Here is a 13,808-nt window from a genome sequence, read left to right on the forward strand (position 1 = left end):
CTGACTCAGTAGCACTTAACAACAACAATAAATAATAATTCTTGTTCCAGATTATTTTAAATGTTTTTATTCCATGCTGTATCTTGCCTTAGAAAATGTACACTTGAGTGATTTTTTTTTTTTTTTGGTTTTCTTTTCATTTTTTCCTTTGTGGTTCTCAACTTCGAGCTTAAGGATTCTTGCTTCCTTCTTTTATCTGTAGTGGTGGTGGTGATGTGTCATGGAGTTGGTTCCTACTATAAATCCTCTATAGGGTTCCTGAGACTGTGAATCTTTACAGGAGCAGACAGCCTCGTCTTTCTCCCACGGAATGGCTGGTAGTTTCAACTGCTGACCTCACGGTTAGCAGCCCAACTCATAACCACTACGTTACCAGAGCCCCTTATATCTGGAGTGGAGCCAAAGTTTGTCAAACTGCTGAATTTCTTGGGAAAACTTCAGTTTTCTTTATGTCTATAAGTTTGAAATCACTCTGTTGAACACAAACCTATTTTCTACCTATGTATCTAAATCAATTTTGGCAAGTTGGTCATATCTTAATTTTTGGAGACTAAAGCTTTAAAAATCTTACCCTATTCTAATCAACGTGTATATTTTATATAGACCTCACTCTGTCATCTATTCTATTTTTCTGCCCTTCTAAGTACCACAGTGGCTGAATAAACACTAGACTGCTATCCACAAGGTTGGCATTTCAACCCACCAGCTGCTCCTTGGAAACCCTATACAGGCTCACTGTGAGTAGGAACCAACTAGATGACAGTTAACAACAACAACAAACACTACAGAAATACTTATGCCGCTAATGCTTTATCACTCAGAATTCTTCAAATAATAGCCTGTGCCTAGAATGCTTAAAGATAAGAAAAGTATGAACTAATATTTAGAAGCTAGCTGTGCATTAGGAGTCCCTCGTCACCTAATTTCTACTCCTGTGTGCCACTTCCCATTGCAGGTTCTCTTTATCCAACCAGCATGCGTCTCAGTGAAGAGGGACGCTTGGTCGTGAACTTCAAGACAGAGGCTCAGTTCCACGGCCTATTTGTGCTGTCACATCCCGGTAAGACTGGACTCCCAATAACTGTCACTCCATTCAGTAAGGATGTACTATTACCATTGGCCATCAAAAGATTTTAGCTCATGGATATGTGTCAGACTAGAACTGTCCTCCATCAGGATTTCGGTGGCTGATGTTTCTAATTACTTTGACAGGACTTTTTTCTTAGGTACCACTGAGTCCTGGTGTGATGATGTACGCTAATACACTGGACCGCAAGGTCAGTTTGAACCACAAGGCTGGCAGTTCAAACTCACCAGCTGCTCCTCAGAAACCCTTTGAGTCGGAGCTGACTTGACAACACTTAACAGCAACAGGAACAACCACTGAGTAGACTTGAACCACTGACCTTTCAGATAACAACCATTTGCAACACCTAGGGACTCCACCCAGGAATATACCTTTTCCATTCACATGTTCCTCCATTAGCTTTGAAGCCCTTAATTTTAAAAATGCATATATGTAAATATTTACATTTGTTGAGTCCATTTTGACTCATAGTGACCCTGTATAGGGTTTCCAAGGAACAGCTGGTGGATTTGAATTGATGACCTTGTGATTTACAGTCCTGTGCCAATCCTCCAGCGCCACACCAGGACTCGGTGGTACCTAGGGAAAAAGTCCTGTCGATGGACTTAGAAACGTCAGCCACTGACATCCCTACAGAATACAGTTCTTCTCTGACACATATGGGGTATTTACATTAAGGCCTGATAATTGTTCAGCGCCATTGTATAGCCTATGAAATTAACATTAATCATTTTATATACTTTTAGAGAAAATTTTAAATGATTCAAGTAAACTTAAAAGGACACCCTATTGAGTTCATTTTAAGTAAAGTTTTCCTTAAAGAACACAGCAAAATTGTCTATTTCCCTGCTTTACTTCCACTGTACAGAAATTGAATTCCAGGCAAATCCTTCAGAAAGCAAACTCTTTTCTAGGTACTATGAGAAGCATTTCTATTTAGAGCCAGTAATGGCCCTTTGGAGTCCTGGTGTGGCACTGTGGATTAATGCGCCAGACTGAAAAGCCATTTGAACTGCAAAGTTGGCAGTTCAAGCTCACCAACTGCTCCTCAGAAACTGTACACAGGGTCGCTATGGGTCAGCATCAACTCTACAGCACTTAACAACAACAACAACAATGGCCCTTCAGTATTACACCTCATTTTCACACATGTTAATTATCCTTAATTTAGCAATTTTACTCTCTACGATAGATTGTGCTTTGACTATTAATAGCAGACAACACATACACATACATTAAAAAATTAACTGTGGAGTCAGTTCTGATTCATAGCAAACCCCCACATGTCAAAGTGAACTGTGCTCTTTGTTGTTGTTGTTGTTAAGTGTCATTGAGTCAGTACCGACTCATAGAGACTTCATGCACAGCAGAATGAAACACTGCCCGATCCCGGGCCAACCTCACTACTGTTGCCATGCTGAGTCCATCCATGCTGCCACCTGGCCAATCCACCTAGATGGGGGTCTTCCTCTTTTTCTCTGACCCTCCACCTTGCCAAACATGATATCCTTCTACAGTGACTGGTCCCTCCTGACAATATGTCCAAAGTATGAGAGATGAAGGTTGGCCATCTTGGCCTCCAAGGAGCATTTGGGCTGCACTTCTTCCAAAACGGATCTATTGGTTCTTTTGGCAGCCCATGGCATTTTCAATATTCTCCTCCAATGCCATAACTCAAAAGCATCAATTCTTCTACAGTCTTCCTTATTCACTGTCCAGCTTTTACATGCATGTGAGGTTATTGATAATACCATGGCTTGGGTCAGGTGCACGTTAGTCCTCAAGCTGACATCTTTGCTCTTCAACACTTGAAAAAGGTGTTGTGCAGCAGATTTTCCTAATGCAATACGTCATTTGATTTCTTGACTGCTGCTTCCGTGAGTGGTTATTAATGCCTTTTTTTTGAGGGAACTTCAAAAACTCATGGGAAAATTCCATTATCTTTTCATTCCATTTGTCTACGAACTTTTTCAAGCCTCCTACTAGATCTGGAGTCCTTGTGTGGTGCTGTGGAATAAAGCACTGGACTGCAAGGTCAAGTTGAACCACAAGGCCAGTGGTTCAAATTAACCAGCTGCTTCTTGGAAACCATATACAGGGTCGCTATGAGTTGGAACCGACGCAACGACACTTAGCAACAACAACCACAACTCCGGTTGTTGCTTCCAAGGCATCTTTGGGTTAACTTGAACCTCAGCCAATCATGGAACTGTTTTCTTCACCCAGGGATTCCAAGTAATATGGAAGCAGTCAGTAGTAAATGCCCATGTCGGTGTTCTTTTTAGTATTGAACATATTATTTGAAGTGATTGTTTGAAGTGTTTGTCTAATAAAAACAATTACTAAGGAGCGCTGGTAGCGTAGTGGTTATGAATCAGGCTGCTAACCTCAGGGACAGCAGTTCGAAACTACCAGCTTTTACATGGGAGAAAGATGAGGCTTTCTGTTCCCGTAAAGATTTACAGCCTCCGAAACCCTGTCCAGGGTCACTATGAGTTGGAACCTACTCCGTGGCACATAACAACAACTCCACATTACTAAATTAGTTTGCGTGTTTTTCCAGGGTACACTTTTGTGTAAGATACCCATTTTATATACATATCCATGGGTATGAGTTGATTCCAATTCATAGTAACCCTATCTATATAGGAGTTCCAAGACTGTAAATCTTTACTGGAGCAGACAGCCCGATCTTTTTCCCATGGAGTGACTGGTGGGCTTGAACTGCTGATCTTGTGGTTATCAGGCAGAGTTTAACCCACAGCACCACCAGGGCTCCATTTGTGTAAGATTTTTGTTGTTGTTGTTAAGTGCCTATGAGTCATTTCTGACACATAGTGACCCTATGTGGGGTTTCTGAGGAGCAGCTGGTGGGTTTAAACTACTGACCTTACTGTCCAGTGTTGATCCTGCAGTGCCCTACCAGGAGTCCAAGTGTAAGACAAGAAAGAGAAAATAGCTTACTCACTGGCATCCATGTTCTTCCTTTTTCTGGACATGAGCTCTAACAAAGGAAAAATCAGACTGAATGAATACTCAGGAAGTTAAAGAGGGCTTATTGTATTTTTAAGAGACTGAGCTACAAGAAATACAGAGCTAGAACTAATCATTTTGCCTTACTGGCATTGCCAGTCCTGGTCTTTCCACATGTCCCCTTCTACATGTCCATCTTTCTAGTAAACTGAACTTTTATTCAGCGTGATTACAGAGGATCTAATGAAAATCAATTCCATTTGTAAATTTTGCTTGCCCAGTTGTGTTGATGCTGATAGACTATTTTGAGCTCCAATCTGTAGCCTTGGTGCATTCACATCAACCTTTATTGCACTGTTCTAATCTCCCTCGAAAGTCACTCTGAACAATTTGTGTTTCTGTAAAATTATCTTTTGACAGAATTATCAGGTAAAAAGAGCACTGGGTTAGGAATCTGAAATAGCCCATCCTAGCTATGGGCTCTTAGGAGAGTCACATGGTCACTCCTAACCCAGTGTCTTCATCGACAAAATGAGGGTAATTTTACTAGCCTGCCTTCTTAATATACTTATAAGAATGAAAGAAAATGATGTGTGTAATATGGCTCTTTGAAAAATTTAAACATTCCTATAACTACCAAATTATTACTTTCTATTATTATTTTGTTGGGAGTTGCAAATGGTAAGCACTCTACTCCTAGCAGAAACGTTGACACTTCAAATCCACTGGAAGGTGATGTGTTTCTGAAAAGTCACAGCTTTAAAAGCCCTGTGGAGCACAGTTCTACATTTTTGACATACAAGGTCCCCCCAAGATTCAGAATCAACTCAACAGCAACTAGCAACAACAACGTTGTGGTGATTGTTCTCATTTTTCTAGCATCTTTCATAAGCTCAGTGATTGTGTCAGCTGATCACCCAGCTCTCACATTCTCCCTGCGCCTCATAAGGAGTGAGCCAACCTACAACCAGCCCATCCAGCAGTGGAGCTTCGTGTCCGACTTTGCAGTAAGTGCCGAAGGTTCTCACATGACTTTCCTTTACTTGGCTTGCACCTGAGATTTTTAAGTGAAAAATGCAAATGTCTTCTTTTTGTCTCAAAGGTCCGGGACTACTCGGGGAGCTATACTGTGAAGCTGCTGCCATGCACCACTCCACCGCACCAGGAGCATCGCCTGCCGGTCATCTGCAACCCGAGGGACCCGGTCACCTTTGACCTGGACATCCGATTCCAGCAGGTGTGACTCACTGAAAAAAAAGTGAATGTTTTCTCACCAGATGACTTTAATTCTTGCATGCAGAAAAAAAAAAAGAAAGAAAGAAAGGCAGGAAGCAAGCTGGGGAGGAAAGAATTGCCTTTAACCATTATCCGTGCAAGACACAAAGTCCACAGTTGTTTAAGAGTATACAAGGGTGATTTTCTTTTAACTGATCTGATCTTGTTTCCTGGTGGAGGTTTAGGTATTTCCCCACCTCCTTCTGCTCTTCTTAATCTTGTTTTCTATATTGAAGGAGAAAGGAAACCTGGAGTTCATACCCCCTCAGAGTAACTAAAGCTTTTCTGTATTAAAATGTCATCGTGGTACCTTTGGTCTGAGAACTATACAAACATGCCTTGTTTCATTTCAATTGGCTTTACTGGGCTTCACGGACACTGCATTTTTATTTTTATTTTTTTTTACAAATTGAAGATTTGTGGCAACCCTGCATTGAGCAAGTCTATTGGCACCATTTTCCCAACAACATGTGCTCACTTTGTATCTCTGTGTCACATTTTGGTTGTTATTAAATGCCATCGAGTCGGTTCCAACTCCTAGCAACCCTTTATAGGATTTCCAAGGAGCAGCTGGTAGGTTTGAACTGCTAACCTTGTGGTTCATAATCCATTGCTGATCCTACAGTGCCAAACCAGGAGCCCTCATATTTTGGTAATTCTCAAAATATTGCAAACTTTTCCATAATGTTACTGAATTTAATAAACTATAATGTAGTATAACATGACTTTTCTAAGCACTGGGAAACCATAACAATCATGTGACTCGCAATAAAGCGAGTCACATGATTGTTATGGTTTCCCAGTGCTTAGAAAAGTCATGTTATACTACATTATAGTCTATTAATGTGCGAGTATTATACTACATTATAGACCATATAATGTGCGAGTATTCACATTATATGGTCTGGAATCAATCCTGCTTTATCTCCAAGATGTGTCTGTAGTAAATGTTGGACTTCTATGGACAATGATATTGACAAGTCCCTTATACTGGTTGTTGCTGAGTTTTCTCTAACCCATGGCAACCCCATGTGCTTCATTGTGTTTTTGATTGCTCATTTCTCTAAAGTAGATCACCAAATCTTTCCTCTGAGGTACTTCTGGGAAAACTCAGACTTCTGACCTTATAGTTAGCCGTCTAGAGTATTAACTGGTTGTACCAGTAGAAATGCACTCAAGCAATGCTGTTTTTTTCCTAATTAAAAAAAAAAAAAATGATTAAGCTTGGCAGGTTTGCCTTCTTAAAGACAAAGTCAGTGTTATAACTGCTTAAGTTGGTTTAGTTGGGCATGAAAATTGCCATGCAATGTCTAGTGTTCCACACTGCTGATCTCAGTGGACATGTGCACCTGTGAGTGATGTGTCTGGGTACCATAAAAACCTCCACAACACTTACAAGGACTATTGTACTTTGTCCTAGGTGAGTGACCCAGTGGCAGCTGAGTTCAGCTTAAACACCCACATGTACCTACTCTCCAAGAAGACTCTCTGGTTGTCAGATGGATCCATGGGATTTGGACAAGAGAGTGATGTTGCTTTTGCAGAAGGTATGACTTTACAAAGGAGAAGATTGCTCACTGTGTTCGCCCTATGTGGTTGTAGTATTGGCTTTTCAGGATCCTGTTCGAGTGGAGGTAACCATAGCCTGTTTTATGGGATGGAGAATTTAACTGAGTACCAATTGGGAGTGCATTGGTGGGCAGCTGGGGGAGTGCTGGGGTTGGCAGACATTATTAGATGAGTTCTCTTCGGGGGAAGGTGACTTTGGATACAAGTCTGGATTTTTTATTTTGTTGTGGTAGTGGTTGTTGAGAACTTACACAGCAAAATGCACACCAAATCAATAATTTCTACATGTACAATTCAGTGACATTAATTACATTCTTCAAGTTATACACCATTCTCACCCTCCTTTTCCAAATTTTTGCGTCTCTCATTAACATAAAATTGCTACTCGCTGTTTTCTATCGAATCTTTTGAGTTACTGCTGTAAATGTGATGCCATATAGATAGATCTTGAAAGGGCATAATGCTCAAAGCAGATATTCTTTATTTTTTGTTGTTGTTGTTAATTGCTGTCAAGTCAGTTCTGACTCATAGAAACCCTGTCTATAGTTTCCTAGGAGCTGCTGGTGGGTTTGAGCCACTGACCTTGCAGTTAGCAGTCCAGTGCTTATCCTAAAATGCCACATCAGGGTTCCAAATTCTTATATAGTTGTTGTTGTTGTTAAGTGCTGTGGAGTCAGTTCCAACCTATAGCAACCCTGTATCGGGTTTCCTAGAAGCGACTGGTAAGCTTGAACTGCCGACCTTGCAGTTCACATGGCTTTGCAGTCTGGCTCATTAACCCACAGCACCACACCAGGGGCTAAACTATTGTTTTGTGTCAAGAAAACATCAGGGGATCTTTTTGGTTTAAGATTTAAAGATTATTGCAGGGAATACTTTGGGGGTTTATCCAGCCTCCAGGATCACGAACATTTAGAGTCCATTAAAATTTGAAAGTTTGTTCTGCGTTTTCCCCATTTTGGTCAATCAGAACTCTTTTTTCAAGTTGTATAGCTTCAAATACTGAAACTGCCTCTGAAGTAAATGCTTCCAGGGCAAAGACTGTTTTGCTCAATGGTGTATCCCCAAACCTAGCAAATAGCAGGCCCACATGGTAGCTGTTCAGTGAGTAGCTGTGAAGTTAAGTGATCAAATAAACCTACTTCAAAAATGAATTACAGCTAACTAGTCTTTGTTATTCATGTTTTCTTTATCTGAACGATTCTGTATTATGTTAGTCTACATATTCCCAATTAATTTATAAACTGACTTCAACCACAATGGCATGTTATGAATGTCAAATTATAGAACACAAGGAGGTCCTTTTCATAAGTGAGTCAGTAAATTTTCAGCCATTTGTGATCAATACATAAAGTGATTTTATCTAGGGAGGTCCTGGAATGGCCAGGTAGTGATGTCAGTATAGTAATGTCAGTATAGTCTTCAGAATTTGATGCCAGACCTAGGACAGAAGGCAGTCCTTCATCTAAGGTGTCGTTACAGTCATAAGCTGTTTGCACTGCCATAGGTGGTGGTGGTTGTTAAGTGCCATCAAGTTGTTTCTGACTCATAGCAACCCTGTAAAGGGCTTCCAAGGAGAAGCTAGTGGGTTTGAATTGTTGACCTTGTAACTAATAGTCCAATGCTTTTTCTACAGTGCCACACAAGGACTTATCACATAACAGAAATACAATTTCCTTGTCTTTGTTCCAGGTGATACAATTTATGGCCGTGTGATGGTAGATCCTGTGCAGAATTTAGGTGATTCCTTTCACTGCAGCATTGAGAAGGTGTTCCTGTGCACTGGATCTGATGGATACGTCCCCAAGTACAGCCCTATAAATGCAGAATATGGCTGCTTAGCTGACTCTCCTTCACTCTTATATAGATTCAAAATTGTGGTGAGTGTTCTAATCCAAGAGATGAACTATATAGGTTTTTAAGAGTAAACCTTCTTAAACAGTAACATCTTTCTAAATTAGGTAAACCAATCAGTGATAATGCAAGGTAATTTCTATCTGCACAAAACAAATATGCAAACATTCTTGACCTGCAACATTTGACATTATCTAAAGCATTTGTCATTTTCCTTCTCATTTAAAGGACAAAGCTCAACCGGAGACCCAAGCCACCAGCTTTGGAAATGTCCTGTTTAATGCTAAGCTGGCAGTGGATGACCCAGAAGCCATCCTCTTAGTGAATCAGCCTGGATCAGATGGATTTAAATTTGACTCAACACCACTCTTTCAGGTGGGCCGGGGATCACTCCCAATAGATGTGTAGTCACATTCAAGTTACTTGACCCACCTGTGTAGTTTGTACCTGGGTGTCACTAACAGCTAATGCTCAGAACTCCTAATTGAATGAATGAAGGTTCAAATCCACCCTGTTGTTGTTGTTAGGTACCATCAAGTTGGCTCCGACACATAGCGACCCCATACACAACAGAACAAAGCACTGTTCTGTCCTGCACCATTCTGAGAATGGTTATTACACTTGAACCCATTGCTGCTGCCACTGTGCCAATCCATCTCATTTGGGGGTTTTCTTCTTTTTTGATGACCCTTCACTTTACCCGGCATGATGGATGTCCTTCTTCAGGGACTGGTCTTTCCATATAACATACCCAAAGTATGAGAGATGAAGTCATGCCTTCATGATTTCTAAGGAACACTCCAGTTGTACTTTATTCAAGACAGATTTGTTTGTTCTTCTGGCTGTCCATGGTACTTTCAGTATTCTTCTACAACACCATAACCCAAATGCATCATTTTTTCTGTGGTCTTCCTTATTCATTGTCCAACTTTCACATGCATATGAGGCCATTGAAGATACCATGGCTTAGGTCTTCAAACTGGTATCTTTGCTCTTGAATACTTTAAAGAGGTCTTGTGTAACAGCTTTGCGTAACATAATACATCCTTTAATTTGTTGACTGCTTAGCTGACATAGCACCCAGAATCACAGCAACATGCAAGTTGCCACATAAGGATAAACAGAGGAGTATTGGAATCCACCAAGAGGTTCCAACCAAAAACACTTGGCGACCTACCTTTGAAATCTGTGACCCTATCGAGTACAGTTCTATTCTGACACATGTTGTTGTCAGGTGCCATCGAGTCGGAACCGACTCATTGCGACCCCATGCACAGCAGAACGAAACAATGTCTGATCCTGGGCCAACCCCACTAGCGCTGCCACACTTGACGCCATCAATGATGCCACCTGGCCAATCCATCTCTTTTTCTGTGACCCTCCATCTTACCCAGCATGACATCCTTCTCCAGCGACTATTCCCTCCTGACAATATGTCCAAAGTACGAGAGACGAAGCTTAGCCATCCTGGCCTCCATGGCGCACTCTGGCTGCACTTCCTCCAAAACAGATCCATTGGTTCTTTTGGCAGTCCATGGCATTTTTAGTATTCTCCTCCAACACCACAATTCAAAGGCATCCATTCTTCTATGATCTTCCTTATTCACTGTCCAGCTATTCTGACACATATGGGTTCACAATAAGACAAAGCTAATTCAGAGGCCCTGGCTTTAACTTTCTCATGCCTCAGATATCCCATATGTAAATGACAGTCATAACTCTTACTGTTAATGTGAGCACTGAATAGTATAATGCATATAGACCACAGAGCATTATACTGGCCATGTAGTGAGCAGACCAGAAACTCTAGCTAGTATTATTTTATGACTATATTAACATCATTTTAAGAAAGTGTATGATGCACATTCATACCATGCTGAGAGCTCTGCTTTTCTTATTCAACACAGTACTCTCTTCACTATATTGTTCTTGTGTGTGCATTGCTTGAAATAGACAGCAATTGTGCACAGCACACAAAATTTTTACTCCCCAAAATTTCCTAAGACAAGAAAGAAAATACTGATGCAGAGATAGAAGGTAGAGGCAGGACATGCAGGCATAACAACAGTCAGCAGGCAAATGAGGCAGATTTTGATTTGTGTTCCCATTGTGAATACCTACAGAAACAAGTTCACCTTTTAAGAAATTTACTGAAAATTCCCCAGATCAACTGGGCGTGGGGAAATCGATTATCCGTATTCAATCTGTGGAGCCCTGGTGTGGCACTGCAGGATAAGCACTGGACTGCTAATCACAAGGTCGGCAGTTCAAACCTACCAGGTGCTTCTTAGAAACATATATAGGCTCACTATGAATCGGAACCAGCTCAATGACACTTAACAACAACAACATTCAACTTGTGGAGGCAATCTAAAAAAACATGTTTGTTATTCTGCATCTTTTCAAACAGGAAGTTGAAGTAGGATTTTTTTTTTTTTTTTTTTACATTCAGCTCTCAAAGTATGTGACCTCTTTCATCCTGAATGCTTCAGAAAGCAGTCAGAAAAACCCTTCCTTTCACAGGTCATGGGAAGCATGAGAAAGGACTTCCCTGTGTGTGTGGTTTTTGTTGTTTTGGGGTTTTTTTAATATATAATTTTAACATCCAGACACACTGGAAATGAGTCCTGGGCTGAGTGCAGTTTGTGCTCTAGTCTTGCCTCGCCCACTAACTAGTTGATTGTCATAGGGAAAATCACTGAGCTGCGATTTATTTTTACTCATTCGATTTTAAAATAAGTTAGACTGTGTGGTGTCAAGTTCTTTATAGTTCTGACATTCAGGACATGCTCTGTTTAGATCTACATAGGATATCTTGTAGGTGCTTTATAACATGTCTAACAGTTACTGTACACTCAAAATAAGTAAATGAGTGTTGCAGACTAAATGAAATAACCATTCCGTATCTCCACCATTCATTTCTCTTGCAAATAATGACCTAGGCTTGTATAGAAGGAGCTCTGGTAGCATAGTGGTTACGAGTTGGGCTGCTAACCTCAAAATCAGCAGTTCGAAACTACCAGTTGCTCCGCAGGAGAAAGATTAGGCTTTCTGCTCACATCAAGATTTACAGCCTCGGAAACCCTATACAGGGTCACTATGAGTCGAAATCAACTCCACGGCATACAACAACAACAAGGCTTGTATAGGAGTCCTGGTGTGGTGTTGTGGGTTAATGTAAAGTCAGTTTGAACTGCAAGGTTGGTGGTTTAAGCTCACTAGCTGTTCCTCAGAAAGCCTATACAGGGTCGTTATGGGCCAGAACTGACTCAGTGTCACTTAACAACAACAAAAGGTTGGTATAGGAGTCCTGGTGTGGTGCTATAAGTATGGGACTGCTAAGCTCAAGATTGGCAGTTCAAACACACTGGCCACTCCTTGGAAACCCTATACAGGTTTACTATGAGTCAGAACCAACTCGACAACACTTAACAAGGTTAACATTCTAATAACTAAAGTTGTATTTTCTAGGTGTCTCTTGGTAGAGAATGGTACATACATGCGATCTATACAGTCAGATCCAAAGACAACACCAATCGAGGTCTTGGCAAAAGAAGTGTGGAGTACCAGTACCATTCCCTCAGGAGCTCTGGGATGCCCCAAGCATCTACCAAGAGCCAGAAGCATAGGGCGCTCAGGAGCACACCTCTACTGGCGTGGGAAATCGGTGCTAAAAATAACCGAGGTACAAATATCCAGCACATCGCCCTGGCCCACACGGACAAGAAGCAGACCCCTCAGGGCAAGGCTCCCCCTGATGGCATCCTCCCTAGAGAGCTCAGCCACCACAGTGCTGACATCAGTCTGGTCACAATCATTGGAGGAGTCACAGTGGGGCTGCTCACCATCTGCCTAACTGGCATTGCCATGATGATGTACAGAAGCAAAGAGAAACCCAAGAGGAAGGATGCCCCCAGTGCCTCAGGCAGCAGTGAGCCGATGATGCCTCCACAGAGCCACAACAGTGACAGCTCAGAAGTTTGATGCCCACAGGTAGAAGCCAACCTTTTCCTCAAGTGCCTCAGAAAGAACCACAATAGACCCCCAAAAACTCCTGGTAAACAGCAGAATATTGGAGACTTCTGTAAGCCCAGAGGACTTGCCTTATAGTAATGTACTTTGATTTGATTTCTGTGTACTTTTCCACACATCAAAAGACAAATTCAGAACACATCTTGCCTCTTGGCCAGAAGATGGCCACGACCTATTCATACCTGTACAGAGCCTTGGATCAACAGCGAGCATGCCCTTCTCACTCAGGCATTCCCTCTGTACAATGAGATGGGCCTATGCAAAGGTGCTAACAGACAAAGAATTTTAAGATAATTGTTGCTCTATGGTGTGAAATTTGAAGGTGCAATTATCACGTTGTTCATTCATTTTATAATAGCTTGTTACTAAAATATGTAGTTTGTAGTCTGACAAAATGATAAGCACATTGTTTATTATGATAAGTTTTCTAATAGACAAAGACCTCATAGAATTATGGCCAGCATTAGGTCAATACACAAATCATCTTTTCTACTATATGGGAGAGAGAGGAAGGAAAGATAGAGGAAAGGTAAACTCACTGACTAGGATTTGATTTGGTTCTCCTTCTTATCAGTCCTTCTTTGTTTTATTTATTCACTTAAGTTTATATAAAACCAAAGAATATGTTATGTCTGAAAGATTGTTTAATAAGAGAGGCTGCTTTCTTGTGGTGGTTGTTGTTGTTATGTGCCGTGGAGTCGATTCCGACTCATAGCGACCCTGCACAGGGTTTCCAAAGCTGTAAATCTTTACAGGAGCAGAAAGCCTCATCTTTCTCCCACGGAACAGTGGGTAGTTTCGAGCTGCTGACCCTAAGGTTAGCAGCCTGATTCGTAACCACTACACTACCAGAGCTCCTTTCTTGTGGTAGGTAGTGAGTAATAGTTTTTGCTTGATAACGTATCTTACTGGTGCTCAACATCTGTGGGAAATAAGAGAGTTGGTGGCATTGTAATGATGACAAAGTGCTATAGAGTTAGATTCTCATTTACAGGACAACGTTCTCTTAAAGAACTGA

The 13,808-nt window shown here is 41.2% G+C and overlaps 1 protein-coding gene across 1 annotated transcript in view; it reads left to right on the top strand.

Annotated features, from left to right (window-relative positions):
- Positions 1 to 12,742, top strand: part of FREM2 (FRAS1 related extracellular matrix protein 2) — a 288,153-nt gene extending 275,411 nt beyond the window's left edge. Inside the window, exons 18-24 of the mRNA XM_006873709.1 lie at positions 956 to 1,060; positions 4,940 to 5,067; positions 5,163 to 5,297; positions 6,756 to 6,882; positions 8,597 to 8,784; positions 8,987 to 9,133; positions 12,230 to 12,742. Coding sequence (XP_006873771.1) covers positions 956 to 1,060; positions 4,940 to 5,067; positions 5,163 to 5,297; positions 6,756 to 6,882; positions 8,597 to 8,784; positions 8,987 to 9,133; positions 12,230 to 12,742 — 1,343 coding nt within the window. The remainder of the gene's footprint in view (positions 1 to 955; positions 1,061 to 4,939; positions 5,068 to 5,162; positions 5,298 to 6,755; positions 6,883 to 8,596; positions 8,785 to 8,986; positions 9,134 to 12,229) is intronic.
- The last annotated feature ends 1,066 nt before the right edge of the window (positions 12,743 to 13,808 follow it).

The sequence above is a fragment of the Chrysochloris asiatica genome, unplaced genomic scaffold (assembly GCF_000296735.1).
Source record: "Chrysochloris asiatica unplaced genomic scaffold, ChrAsi1.0 scaffold00250, whole genome shotgun sequence".
Classification (NCBI taxonomy): domain Eukaryota; kingdom Metazoa; phylum Chordata; class Mammalia; order Afrosoricida; family Chrysochloridae; genus Chrysochloris; species Chrysochloris asiatica.